This window comes from Xyrauchen texanus, chromosome 11 (genome assembly GCF_025860055.1).
Source record: "Xyrauchen texanus isolate HMW12.3.18 chromosome 11, RBS_HiC_50CHRs, whole genome shotgun sequence".
NCBI classification, from domain to species: domain Eukaryota; kingdom Metazoa; phylum Chordata; class Actinopteri; order Cypriniformes; family Catostomidae; genus Xyrauchen; species Xyrauchen texanus.
In genome coordinates this window covers 32,078,560-32,094,022 of record NC_068286.1, presented here as the reverse complement: position 1 = coordinate 32,094,022, position 15,463 = coordinate 32,078,560, and the positions used below count along the sequence as shown (strand labels likewise).

The following is a 15,463-nucleotide window of genomic DNA, read 5'->3' as shown; positions in this document are numbered from 1 at the left end:
CTTCCTCAGCAAATTCGAACAGTGCAGGAAATGGCCATAATTCTCTGTCTCTTCGATCTCAATCCAAAAGCACTCAGACTGCTGTCCCAAAGCTGTCGGCCTAGTGAATAACTGCCAGATGATGGATGGACTGGCTGGAATAAGACGTATTTACCTATATATTTTTCTACGTCTGCTCTCGGCCCGTTTACACACCAGCACAGTTCTTCAGCCCTCAAAACGCAAACATGCAACATGCTAAAGGTTCCCTCTGATACTTCAGAAAGTTTTTTAGGTGGGCATATTATTTCATGAGGATTGAGAGTCCAGAACACACAAAATAAGTCCACTGGCAAAGCATCATTATCAAACAGGTGGAAACCAAGTCAACTGTGAAAATGGCTTCAAGAACATGTGATGTAATACACTTATAATTAAGATACAATATCTTAAAACAAGTCTAAAGGAACAGTTCACCCAAAGATGAAAATTCAGTCATTATTTACATTCCAATTCAAACTCATATGCTGTTATTGTTTTCTGTGGAACACAAAAGGAAAAATGTGACGAATCTTCATAAAGCTCTTTTCTTCACAATGACAATTCACAGTGACCATATTTGCCAAGCTCAAAAAAGACAAGAAAACACTAAACTTAAGTAATCTAAACTTGTTGCCTATTCAAATTCAAGGACGTATATGAGTCTGGAATTTAATATTTGCTTTATTAAACCAAATATGCTACAGTGGAGGGGAAGCTTTTAGCAAATAAAGGCTTACATTATTTTTCAGCCTATATTTCACACAAAAATATTGAATGGCTTCAGAAGACATGGAATACAACAGAGTCAGATGGACTACTTTTATGTTCTTTTTTTTGTCATTTTTGTCAGGTTTTTTTTTGGAAAACAGCTGGGTGAAGATTTTTTATATTTCTCTCATCTTTAATAAAATTATATTTAAAACAAAAACGAAATGTTTATTATTTGTATTAAATATTTATAGTTGTTATTTAAATTAAGTTATAAATTATACAATAACATTTTATATATAATACATTTTGTTTTGTTTTTTGAAAAGTGTTTGAAATTAAATAAGTGTGCATAAATATAGATAAAATGTAATTTTTGGGTAAAATATTTATTTAATATCTTTTGCTGTTTTGCTTCTCACTTAACTTTCTCTTGTTTTAAGGATGTCTAAATGTTTATACCCCAAACAAGACAAAGATAGGCCTACTGATTATTTGCAGTGAAATCAGTGCCTAAACATGCCCTGTTTTGATTGCTTGCTGCACTAATACAAACAGGGCCGGCCCAAGCCTTTATGGGGCCCTAAGCAGGATTTGATTTGGGGGCCCCTCGGTGCTCGATCCCAATGACCACAGAAGTAGAAGGACCTATAAGGAAATTACATTAATAATTTTAATTAGAAATATTAATCTCAGGATATTCTACAGTAAACTGAGCAAATACAAAGGCTGCTGTGCTATTAACTTACCAAATCCGCTGAGGTTGAAACAGACATGGAAGGAACAGTAGGATCAGTGGATGCACGTGCTGGGAAGTGCTCCTCGTCTGCAGATGAAAATAATAATAATAAAAGCTAGCCATGTTAGATGTCATATTAGAAGGTAATGCAACTGTCTGTCAAAAACAAAGGCATGGTTTATCCATATAAATATATTGATCTGGGATTGTTGAAAAATCATCATCATATGTAGCACTGGAACTTGGGGCAGGTGGCGTTGGTTGTGCCCTCCTCCTCAACAGTGCTCCTAGGGAAGTTTCATAAGAGAACATATTTGACAGAACAGAATGTTATTTTCTCAACACAAATTATTATGCACAGCAGCAAGTCATCTGTACTCCTAAAACAACAACTCTTAATCTATAACTAGCTAACTGAGGCATAATGATATTGGAATATAATAGCAAAGACCCCAAAATTGTAGACTAATGTAAATAATGTTAAGTTGTTATCAGTACTAAGTTTATGGAACAGAAGCTTATTTTTATTACAGAAATATATACCCAGGAAAGTTGTTTTTACACAGAAGACAAAAACTTTAATCTAAAACTTGCTAAGTAATATGTTGTACTATAATATAATAAGATGTCAAGGCTATTTACAGATGTTTAATCAAACTTTCCTAAAAAATAAGATATGCTACATTGGCTATGTTAACTAACTAGCCAGCTAATGTTAGCTCCTAACATAGCCTAGCTACTTAACATACCTTTATCGTGCTGTTTATCTCTTCCTCTGTTTTCTTCTTTTTCCTTTTCTCTGCACCAGAGGTTATGTCCTTTTTTGTGACATTGCTGTTTTGCTGTCTGAATGTGTTTGCATCCTGCAGCCCGTTAACATAATATTGCATTTAATATTGCGTTTTTGTATAATTACCATTGTCCATTGACAGTATAATCACAAAAAAAAAAAAAAAAAATCAAGCTGTCATTTCATGTGCTCTTGGGGGCCCCCTGGTGGCCACGGGCCCTAAGCAGCTGCTTAGTTCGCTTATGCCTTGGGCCGGCTCTGAATATCAACTTTAAACTCATTATGCATTATTCATTAGACATAATCTTTCTGATCAATTTCTGTGTTGTTTTTATATGACAAAAACCAAAAGCAGAGAAGCCTTGTTAAAAATCTGATGCCAAAACAATGCATCAATTAATTTGCAATTAGCCAAATCCCATTTCCAGGGCATTATTACCACAAGTTACGTGAATGAGATTTGTACAGGCAGCGTGAATGGAAATATCATTACCCTCTGGAGCGTTTTATGAATGGTGTTTGGGAGGGAGATAAGAGCAAGTTTCAGGGGGAATCAGTGAAGCTATGGGAGGATAGAGTGGCGGCACTCATTTCCACTTTGTCTCCCGTTCACAGTTCCATTACCGCAAAGTCTGATTTTGAAAACTTGGAGAGCGGTGATGGGCAGAAAATGGCTTTCTACTCGGTGCCGGCAAGAACTCCTGAGATAATAATGAGACTCACTGTCTGCAATTTAACTGAGAAAATGTAATTAACTGAGACTCAGGCACCTGAAAGGCTGCTCAGAGAGAGAAAGAGAGAGTATGTGTGTGTGTGTGTGTGTGTGTGTGTGTGTGTGTGTGTTAGGGGAAAGGTTGTGTCATGGGGTGGGGAGTTGCCAGGCAACTGATGTGTCTTCAAACGGGACTACATAATTGGGAATGAGTCTCCGGTCTTGGTTCTGGTTTCCTCTTACACCAATAGCCTTGTCCATGAACTTCCATTCCCGTGAGTGTGCACGCTCACACACACGCACTTAAATCCTCTTATACATATATACATGTATCATGTAACATCCTGGTTGCCAGGCAACTGCATCCTCCCCTGCCAGTATGAGCCATAATTGGTTGGTGGCACAGAGGGACAGACGATGCCAGATTCAGCCGGCTCCACATCTTGTCTCCTACGTTACGTTGCTGTCTGGTTGCTAGGCAACAAATTTGAGCATCCATGCCTTTCTGACTGATAACTGGCAGGTGCTGTGGTTGTAGTAAGCACAGGTCTAAACTTGTACTGCTTAATGTGGCTAGTGTATGAATGTAGAACTCAAACTGATCTCCAATTTATCATGAAAGTGTGTCCATTATTCAAGGTTTAGGATCATAGCCTTGACACTTAACACTTTAAATGAATAGTCCAGGTTCAAAAGTTGCTCGATCTACAGCATTTGATTACCACAGAAGATAATATTGTGTTTACAGGAAGGCACTTACAATGGAAGCCAGTCAAAAAATGTTAAAATAAATGCTGTTTCAAAAGTAGAGCTACAAGATTTAGGGCACATTATACATGTTAACATGATTTTAGTGTGATAAAATTGATTGCAGGGTTTACACAGAGAGTCATCATAGCAACCAACTGCAAAACTGGATATAACATCACCTTGAGAGGGTTAGTGAGTGATTTTATCACTCTAAAATCATCTTAAAACCTATAATTGTTCCGTCTTTTTAAACTATGTGCGTTTTAATGTTATGGACTGGCCCCATTGTAAGTGCCTCACTAAATCGTCATGGTTACTGTTGTAACATCCGTTCCCTGAGGTAAAGAACGAGACTTTGTGTCGAATGTCCAAAGTGACACAAGGGGTCTTCCTGGGATGTCAAACGTACCTCTGAACCTGAGAAAAGGCCAATGTCAAGTTGGCAGACAGAATTTGCATGCCCCACTCTGGATATACGGGTATAAAGGGAAGCTGGGCAGCGAGTGCCAGTAAAACTTTTGCACTGAGGTGCCGAAAATAAGGTACGGCCATTTACAGTGGTAGGTCTGGTGCTGTGGCAGGAGGAACACAACGTCTCGTTCCTTTCCTTGGGGAACGGAGGTTACAACAGTAACCATGACGTTCCCCTTCTGTCACTCACGCGACGTTGTGTCGAATGAAGTGACACAAGGGGTCCCATATATATAAACGCCATGCACTGACCGTGTTAGTGAACTGCCGAGACAGGTGCAAGCAGGCTACTGCATGCTAGAGGCAACTGTGTCAGCTGCACTTAGCCCTCCCAATGCCCCCAAAGAAGTGTCACATACAGACCATAGGTTCCCCGCACCCCTAAGGGGGGAACAGGCGCTACATGACTAGCATGGGAGCAAGCCCGGCAGACGCGCCTTTTCTCTCACTATGTCCCTCAAATAGGACGTGAAGCTGCTGAGGCTATCTTAACGCTTTGAAAGGTATCGGGGAAGGTGGTCTTTCCTGGTCCTATTCTCTCTGGGTGAAAAGACCCTGCGGAGGCCACATCCTGCCCAGTCTAGGGGGAGGTAACATGTGGCAAATACACCACGAGGATTGTGAAGCCGTACATGGGAAATGTCACGGTGGTAGGTCCAGCTTAATAAGGGGGGGCTCTACAAGCACAGCGACTGGGGCAGTGGGGCTGCCCAAGGGAAACGTGGGTCCGCTGACAGGGGGACTGTACCATGGGAAATACATCACAGGGAGTTTGCCTGAAAATGGAACTAAGCCTGTGGAGCCCGACCGCAGTACAGATTCGCCGGCCAGAAGGCTATGTAGGAGAACATCCAGGGAGCGACGCTTAGTGGCTAACCTGGGATAGAAGCAGCACTGGATCAACTTGATGAAGGGCACTGTGTGCAAGAAGACCACCTGGTCGGTTGTGCCGCGTTACTGTGTTCTACCGGCTCGGACCTGACAAAACACGGGACGAGACCAACTCAACCCTGAGATTGTAAAATCTGGCAAAGGTATTCGTGTTGCCCAGCCCACTGCTCTGCAGATGTCTGCTAAGGAGGTGCCATGGGCCAGTGCCCACGAGGATGCCACACTTCTCGTAGACTGTGTTCAAACCTGTAAGGGGGTGGGCACGGCCTGGGTGTGTTAAGCTAAGGAAATAGCATCAACAACCCAGTGATCTAGCCTCTGTTTGAAGACGGCCGCCGAAGCAGACAAAGAGCTGCTCAGAACATCTAGAGCCCTGTGTGCGGTCCAAATAGATACGCAAAGCACGTACCGGACACAGCAACGAGAAGGCTGGGTCTGCCTCCTCCTGGGGCAGCATGCTTGCAGGTTCACAACCTGGTCCCTGAAGGGGGTCGTAGGAACCTTGGGAACGTAGTCCGGTCACGGCCTCAGGATAAGTGAGAATGTGCCGGACCGAACTCCAGGCAGGTGTTGCTGACAGAGAACGCATGCAGGTCCCAAACCCTCTTGATGGAGGCTAATGCGATCAGGAGGGCCATCTTCAGAGAGCTCAACTGACTCAATCGGTCCAAAGGGTGGGTCTCTGAAGGCCCGAGAGGCCCACAGATAGATCCCAGGAGGGGAACAGGCTAGGCCAGAGAGGGTTCAGTCTCCGGGTGCCTTTCAGGAACCTGATAATCATGTCGTGCTTACCTAAGGACTTGCCATCTACTGCGTCATGGTGGGCTGCGATAGCAGCTACATACACTTTCAAGATGGAGGGGGACAGCCTTCCCTCCAGCCTCTCCGGCAGGAATGAAAGCACTGACCGAACTGTGCACCTCTGTGGGTCTTCGGCTCGAGAAGAACACCAATTCGCGAACAAGCGCCACTTTATGGCGTAAAGTTGCCTGGTGGAGGGAGCTCTGGCTTGGTTGATCGTGTCTACGACTGCAGGTGGTAGATCCACTAGATCTTCTGCTTACTGTGCAGGGGCGTGGAGGTTCCAGAGGTCTGGGTGCGGGTGAGGGTGACCAGTCCCCGAGAAAGAAGGTCATTCCTCAGGGGATTTTTCCAGGGAGGTACTGTCACGAGGAGCGTAAGATCCGAGAACCAGGACAGAGTGGGGGGGCCACCAGGATGACCTGTTCACCGTCCTCCCTGATCTTGCACAGCACCTGTGTGCCAGCGCCCAAGGGTGTGGACTGCACAGAGTTCCGAAGGCATCTCCCTAGGACCTCTTCCCTGCCGGGTGCGCAGAGCAAGGTAAGTGTTTTGAGTCTTTTCTCAGCACCCAAGCCTTGGGACGCTCTTCAGCCTCCCCAAGCGATCGTCCTGTTAGTGCCCCTCGCGCGGAGTTTGGATGTGTGACTTTCACTTCCCAATCCGTCGCGCTGGCTGGCTAGGACCACCCGACTCGGCTCTGCGATTCAGTTCGCCCGGCTCCAGCCTTGTTTCAGCGGTGTTCGCTACACTTCCGTGCGCGGTGACAAAGCCAGCGCCTTACGAGAAGAGATCCCGACCCTGCTCCTCAAGGATGCGATAGAGCCCATCCCTCCAGCCGAGATGGAGAAGGGTTTCAGCCCTTCGGCCTGTCCCCTCACGTCTTCACAAGTAAAACACAATATTCAGGCTATTTGAGAGTAGAAAATGTAGAGCAGGATTTGATTGGATGGTGAAAGCAGGCGTTCTAAACCAGAATAGGGCAAGACCCAAATGCAAATTTATAGTTAGTTTTGTAGGACAACTTCCATACTGAAATATTTGGCTATTGGCTATCTAATAGCCTGGATGCCATAGATAGTGTCAGACAAAAAGGGAAGTTGTTCAAGAGATCTTCGCCCTTTAGAAAGAGAAATTACAAATGACATTTCTTTAAAATCTTATTTGTTTCTCCTAGGCAGCACTGAAAAAAATGGAGAGCAAATGGAGGCAAAATTCTAAATTGATTTTTGCCATCAACTTTTATTCAACCTGGAATATTCCTTTAAGAAGGAATATAGGTCATTTGATTTCATGTTGACTTAAAGTATCAATTCAAGCATTGTTTTAGGAAGACTAGTAATGGTAGTTCTAATGTTAGTTGTGATTGAACTTGTGATTGCTTGACAATCTGTCTTATTTAATTGTCAGTCTATTAGATTCACAGTCTTGTTTTGGAAGGTTTGTAGATATGGCAAACAGTGAAGACAGGGCCAGCTGGTTGACAGTAAATATGACGTTCCTCCCCGTTACACATCATTATGACTCCAATTATCACCTCTCCCACAGATCCAAATAAACTACTTCCAGCACAGCTAATGAACAAGCTACGAGACCCCTAACCCTCTCCCCTGCTAAAAATACACATACGATCCCCAGCGCTCCTACAAGGTGGCTCGCAACCTCACAGAAAAAATACACCATCGAAAATGGGAACGCATTCTCTCCCATCTGTTAAATGGCATGAAGATATCATTGGAAACTCATAGAGTGTGAGTTCATTTGGTCCGACAGCTGTGCACTCTAATGACGATCATGTATTTCATAAACTCAAATTGTGTCAACACTCTTCTGATAGGCTAATCAACTTAAAACAAATGAATTAGATGGCTGGCTGAACAGAGTCATTGATTTCAGGGCCCCTTGGGGAAGAAAGTGTGTTTTAATCAGGTGTGTGTGCTTGTTTGTGTGTCTGTATCAGGGGAGAAGCCGTACAAGTGCTCATGGGAAGGCTGTGAATGGCGGTTCGCGAGGAGCGACGAGTTGACGAGGCACTACCGCAAACACACTGGCGCCAAGCCTTTCAAGTGCAATCACTGCGACAGGTGAGACTCAAAACACTATGTAATCACCTACTGTATGTGCTGCTATATGTTTGAAATCTTGTGCACTTACATGAGATGAGGAGTCCAGTGCTTTTCTTTAAAAAAAGCAAAAATCTGGGCGACAGTGGGGTCGAATGGAAGTCAATGGGGCCAATCTGTAAAGATTAAAATACTCACTGTTTCTAAAGTATAGCCACTAGACATAAACAATAAGTGTTAACATGATTAAAGTGTCATAAAATCACTAACTGATCTTTTCTGTGTAAAGTTATTAACCATTTTACAACTTGGTTGATATGACGATGTAATGTAAAAGAAAAATTACAAAAAATTACGATTTTACAACTTTACAGCTTAAATAATAAACAAGTTTTAACAGAAGAATTCATTTAAGTGCTTTTATAAAATTATAAGCTTCACATTTCTGTGTTTAACCCTCCAAAAATTGGCCCTATTCACTTCCATTGTAAATTCCTCACTGTCTAGATTTATTTTAATCAACATTATGCCACAAATGCTGTCGATTGAGCTTAACTTGTATTAAACCCAGAATATTCATAGTCGACTAGATGGTCATTTGTTTGAAATGTTGATTATGAAAATTGGTAGTTTTGCACATACCTACTGGATAACACCATACTTTGAATTTTTTTTTTCTTGCTCAAAAAACAATGGAGAATTTGTTTTAAAAAATATCCTCATTTAGATCTTGCAGGGATTTGAGAAATATCTGGCCAGCACTTTTTCTAATCTGATTTATAACATGAGCAGTATTTCAATGTAAAATCTAGCACTAGTGTTCAGAGTCTAAAAATGTGATGAATATTCTCAAATAGTTTCTCAAAATCTCTATCTAAGATCGTCCACCTGACACCTGTTCTTGGTGGGTGTAGCTGTATGATCATAAAAACATCTGCTATTCAGACAATGGTTTCTCTATATTAGCCCAGGTCTCATAATTATGCTTCCAAATTGAACATGATGAATGACAGTTAATGTTGACCTCTCACTTTTTGCAAATAAGGTTTTTGTTCACATAACATCAACATTTGGCAACATAGCAGATGATCTTTGACGGGATATATATTCATAATAATAAAATAAAATTGGCTTATAATCTTAGTCAGTGCCTGAGGATAGTATTACATTTTCTTGCGGCAAAAGTCATAATTTAGTTTTACATTACAATGTTCCATCATCTCTGATCTAAAAATCTGCTTAACATAATTTTTTTCAGGTTTTGAGTGCTGAAAGTAACGTAAAACTCTTTCAAAAGATGATATTTTCCAGAAAAATTTGATTTCACCTGATATAATTACCCTTTTAAACACAAAGAACATTTGCATTTTTTGGGCGGTGTTGTTAGTTCCAGAAGTAACAATACTGCCTGAGATACACTATAACTAAACTAAAGACAACTGTAACTACTAGACACAAAAGTGATAATAAATGCAAATTAATGCAAAATGGAAATATTCATACATACTTAAAGGAATATTCTGGGTTCCAGGTTAAGTTAACTCAGTCGACAGCATTTGTGGCATAATGTTGATTACCACAAAAATGTATTTAAACCTTTTCTTTAAATGAGCAAAAAATGTGGAGCTTATAATTTTTTAAAAGCACTTTAAAAGCACATTCATTCTTCTGAGCTGTGAAGATGTTTAAATTGACATGTTAAGGTTTTAGGGTTTGTTGACATTACATGTTCATGGCAATTAGGTTGGAAAACTTTACACAGAAAAGATTAGTAATTAATATTATCACACTAAAATCATGTTAACACACACATTGTTTATGTCTTGTGGCTATATGTTTGAAAAAGTTAGTATTTTAACGTTCAAAAGGTTCATTGTCCCCCATTCATTTCCATTGTTGGTGCCTCACTGTAACCCAGATATTTGCTTTTTTTTTAAGAAAAGCCATCAAAATATATATTTTTTTGGGCTTAATTTGTTTTGAACCTGGAATATTGCTTTAACACCAACTTCCAGCTGCAGACTGAATAGCCATTACTGTCCTGATCCTCAACAAGGACACATTTTTATTCCATAAAAGATCAAGTATACATACTGCTAAAAAGCATAGCAAGTTTCCAGTAGATCTGCTTTCTTTTAGAAAATTTTCAATTTTAGGCGCAGCGTCTGCTAGATATTTGCCTCCCAGTATTGATCAAGAGCCTCAACCTCTGAAGTGAATCTTAACACGTCTTCACTTTGATGTATAAATAGGTCTTTCATGCCTGTTAGACTTGCGTATCTCACTTCGAGCTCAGCCCAGCCCATTCCGGTCATCCTGGCTGCTCGTACACCTTGGGGAATCCATTCTGTCGTTGTCAAGGGAGGCCCAGATTACCATTACAATGATAGTGTTGACGGGAATGGTGGAGAACAGCACGCATAGGGGCTCCCTGCCTCGTTTGACAGTAAATACAGTAGAGCAAGACAGTAGACCTGTAGCCTATGCCCTCAGGCCTCAGCCTAATCTGTCGCGACCGTGTCCGGACCCCCTGTCAGGACAGAGGGGTGGAGGTCTGGAGAAGGGTGGAGGTATACCAGCTGGTTTGATGCCTCCTGGCAGTGGCTTGATCTACCATCTGTCCAACCCTGCCGAAAAACACCCCTTCCCAATTCTTGCCACTCCCAGTTGCACCAGCAAAATGTACAGTTCCAGGACAGGTGAGACATAGCAGGAAAGCATATGTCTCAAAGCCATGGTATACTTAGTTTTTCTGTGTGCTGTTTCGTCTCGTGAACTGTTGAGTGCTCAGCCATTTAGAGTATACACTTTTGACCGTGAGAGCTCATATGTATGCATCTGAAGCATACAAACTATGAATACTTTGTGATACTCTTTTAACACGGTCAATGCCAGGTGCATGTGCTACCGATGCAGAATGTCTGTGTGTCTAAAAAACATGTACTCTGCCGATGATGTTTTTTTTTATCATGTGCACTGTATGCAAGGCTTAACGGCACCCAGAAAAAACGAATGATATTTTGGGCTTTAGGGATGGGGTCAAGATGGTCAACTAGTCATCCAACAACTGACTATACAATGCCAAAAAACGTATTTTAATCAGTTGTTTGTATTGTTTTCCAGTGAAAATATATAAATATACCTTAAACAATAGCAATTGACTTCAGAAGCAAAATTACACAGGATAGTAAGACTTGTTTTCAGATTTAAAGAAATAGTTCACAGAAAATTTTAAGTTTTCTCATAATTTTCTCACCCTCATGCCACACCAGATGTATATGACTTTCTTTCTTCTGCTGAACACAAACGCAGATTTTTTGAAAATATTCAAGTGAATATTTGAAACTCAAAAAAGCAGCATAGTACTCCAGTGGTTCAATCCATGTCTTTAGAAGCGATATTATAAGTCCTTTTTTACTATAAATCTCCACTTTCACATTCTTCTTTTGTTTTTGGCGATTCGCATTCTTTGTGCATATCGCCAACTACTGGGCAGGGAGGAGAATTTATATTAAAAAAGGACTTAAATATTGATCTGTTTTAAAAATTACAAATATAAAATAAACACTAGAGGTGCTACAACAGTGACTTTTATTTACTTTCTCAGAAATCATGAGTAAAACAGCAGATGATTCGTTCTTAAACACTTTTCAGGTCTGTTCCTCACACAATGCTGTCTTATGACTTCTAAATTCTTTTACAAGTGCATGTCTTTTTATGGGATAGTAATGTTTGCATTACATTAAAAAACTGCTTTTACAAGCTTGTTTGTGTGCAATTAAATCAAAAAGCAAATTGTGGTAGCTCAACTGATAAAGCATTGCACTTATGATGCGAAGGACTGTGGTACGATTTCTGAAAAGCACACATGTTGACACGAAAGTGTCACAGAAGCACCACAATATGACGTGATTATTTCATCAGGTGCGTTTTCATATCACATATGCTTTTTCTGACATGATCGGTTAGGTTTAGGTTTAAGGTTTAGGGTAGGGAGATAGGTGTTGTTTACTTTATTTAAAACTCAATAGAGCTTTAACCTTAAAAAAAAGGTCATCTGTTTGGGAAAACATTGAACTCGCTTTTAGCACCTTACAGTGGTGACAGATCACCTAGGAACTGCCACAATATGTTTAATGGACCGCATAGTATCATTTTGAAAAACGTTTGCCACTGTCACATACAGTACTTTTCATGAGATCAGGCTGTTTTAAAAACAATTTAAAATAAAAAAATATAAATTTCAGGGGACAAAAAAGTTTCTATTATTAAAGAATCGCCCATCTGTGCCATCAGATAGTATTGGGGTAACACTGATAGATGGTGTTTTTGACCAAATGGAATTATGGTAGAAGATCCAAGATCTTTGTTTCGCAAATTACTTAATCAGTTCATTTTTCTTCTTTAGGTGTTTCTCACGATCAGACCATTTGGCACTGCACATGAAGAGGCATATCTGAGAAGGAAGAGGAGGAGGCAAAATTGTGAGGAGGAGGAAGAGACAGAGAGGAGGGAGAGAAAGAGAGGGAGTATGTAAAGGAATCGGACACCACTCAGGCCCTTCGCACGGCCCACCAGAGAGAAGTCTCCGTGAGGGAACGAAATAGGGTCACAATTGATAGATCACACAGGCTGAGCTTTGGTTGCAAAGATTTGAGTCTTGGAATTGGCCTAGCGAACTACAAGGACATCTTGTCTGATCAACTATGAGGACTAGATTGAAAATACAGATGGTAATACAACAGCTTGTCACTCAGTAACAATATGTTTTCTGTGGTATTTCATATTACCCCAAAAAACATCAATGACACAATCTAGTTAGTACAACTGCATTCCTTTGTCTCAAAGATCCAAATGTTTTTGTCTGTTAAGATGTACTCTTCATCTTATGCATATTGTCACAAACTGACAACAATGCTGGAGTTACACCTGATTTGATTTACTGCATCGCATTGGACAATTCATCAATTCTAAATTCATCTCCAGAGAACCTTTGTAGAGTATCGTACCAGAAGGTCATCAGTTCATAGGGATGTTCCGTAAGTGGATTTCAAAGACACAATTTATTTGTTTTCCCATTTTGAGCAAGGATTATCTTTCCACTTTGATCCCGGCAAGCCACAGCCAAGATCTAAAGTGGCACGTCTATTCTGAGAAATCTGGATTTAAAAGGTGAGAGGTGACCAAGTGAAATCACCAATCGTTTTTTTCTCAGCTCAAATGTGAATCTGATTGGATCAACGGCCTTAACTTCTTCATAGCTGGGCAAATCTCTCTTTCTCGACCCTCCCTGGCAACAACAGCTGCGCAGCGACACTTTGAGACTTTTTATAAATGAAAACAAAATCATGGAAAAGATCTTTTTGAATGATGATGTTCTATAATTTGTAAGACCGAACTTTTTTGCTTTTATCCTGTGGATGTGTACAAAGTAGAAAAAGAAGAAAAAAAATTGTACCAAAATCCACCATATGTACAAGCAGAGAATAGTGGATTCACACTGGCTCAGACACCAACTAAGGTGCACTTCATTTCTAAATTACCGCAAAAGATGCGAATGAAAACGCAAAGCAATGTTGTTCTTGAACACGTTTTGAGCATTCCTCAACATTATTTATAATCCATGCACTGTTATCCCATAAACTCTGTGTCTTTGGGATTTGTTGGACTGAAATGAGCATGAATTGTGTAAAGCATCATGGTTTGTCCATGGATTTTATGACAGAATGTCAATGACTTCCACTTCACACAAGGGGATGGAGGTTTGCGGTCACAAAGTTTAGATATTGTAAATGTATCAAAATATGTACTGAAAAACTGTCCCAATTTTCTAAGTTATTATTTCGGGGGTGGATGAAATCATCAAGAAAGGTGTCCGTTGTGCTTTTCCAAGTGAACATACAGTAGTTCTGCAGGTCCAACAGGTGACATTTCATATTTATGATACATCTACATTTTATTTATTTTTTACTTTGCGATGTGGGGTGAAGTGTTTCCAATTTTTTTTTCTTGCATTTCTGTCTGCCTTGTGTTTCTGGTAAAAATGGCTGTACAGTGTGAAAAAATGTATAGTAAAAATGAGGTTTAACGTACAATCAAGCATGGGATCTAGCACTTTTTGTGGAAAGTGTCACTGAATGTAAGGTTTGATTGTTGACGGCCCTGCTGATATGCAATGATCCTGACCACTAAACGGCTAATCTGCCTGATATTTGTAATTAAAGGAATAGTTCACCCCAAAAATTTTTAATCTGTCATCTTTCTGATCCTCATGTCCTTATAAAGCCAACATTCTTTCTTCTTTAGAACACAAAAATGTCCTGGTTACGAAACAAATAAGATGTATTTTGCATATAAAAATAAAGGCTGTTTTTAGGGTCATTACGATTTTTTTACATACTGACCTTAAAATGACTGGTAATGTCATTCCCTACTAATACCAATTTTAAGAAGAAAAATAACAAGAAACAGGCTGGGTCATACAGAAACAACACAAATCCACTTCTCCAACCACTGTACTTTGTGTTGATGTAATACTACACAAACATCCGAAAGTTTTAAAATCTGTCACACCCTCTCTCTCTTTTGCACACACGCATTATTGTCTCTCACTCAAACGCACATGATGAACGAGGTGGTGTCCCACCAACCAACAGGTGTTTGTAGAGGATGTGATTGGTTCTTAAGAATGCCAATTCATTATTTTGAGCCAATCACAACGTCCTGTTCATAAAGTTACGGAGCCGAACAAAGAATCGATTCTTGTATCAGAGTCGACTCTGATTCTAGGACGAGTCAGAGTCTAGGCATCGACTCTTTTGGAGTCGACTCCTCATCACTATATCTGAGGCAGACACATGTACATAGAGTGACAATTAAAAATAGTGCAGACGTAACTCAAGAACATATGCTGTGAAAACTGGACACATAAATAAACATAAATGCAAAACAAATTGCTGTCAAGTGTAGGTTTGTTCAATGATATGAGAAAACAAACAATATATTGACTTTTTTTATTGTCTAATCAATGCTTTATTCATCTGCCACAATAATGCAATTTATTTCAAACTGAATTTCAGTCCGTATTATATATTAAAGGCCTTACATATTAAATGTACAAATATTTGAGTTATTAAGCATTATTTATATGTATTATCTTTATTTGGGGACCTTTCTCTGCAAATAATGAAGTGATTTCTATTAATTCTATTAATTAATCAGCATTTTATGTAAATAACTTGATTAAAAAATGTAATCGATTGACCTACGCATAGTCATGCATTAAAAATGACTATGTAATGGTTTGACGGTAATGAGAATATTCACTGAAAACAATGGGAATAGTAAAAGTATAATACCCGGATGCATTAGGGTAATGAAAAATCTATGTAAATGTAAAATATGCTTAAATGTCCTTAAAATATATCAATGTGAGAAAAAAAAATCTTAATATTCCTAAATGTAGGCTTCATTTTCTTCGTGCAAAACATAATTTTATTACATTTTGTATTGATTTG

At 39.9% G+C, this 15,463-nt stretch overlaps 1 protein-coding gene across 1 annotated transcript in view; it reads left to right on the top strand.

Moving 5' to 3' along the window:
- Positions 1-14,227, top strand: part of LOC127651796 (Krueppel-like factor 7) — a 62,350-nt gene extending 48,123 nt beyond the window's left edge. The window contains exons 3-4 of the mRNA XM_052137812.1: positions 7,844-7,967; positions 12,355-14,227. Of these exons, the coding sequence (XP_051993772.1) occupies positions 7,844-7,967; positions 12,355-12,406 (176 nt within the window). The 3' untranslated portion in view covers positions 12,407-14,227. The remainder of the gene's footprint in view (positions 1-7,843; positions 7,968-12,354) is intronic.
- Positions 14,228-15,463: the final 1,236 nt, after the last annotated feature.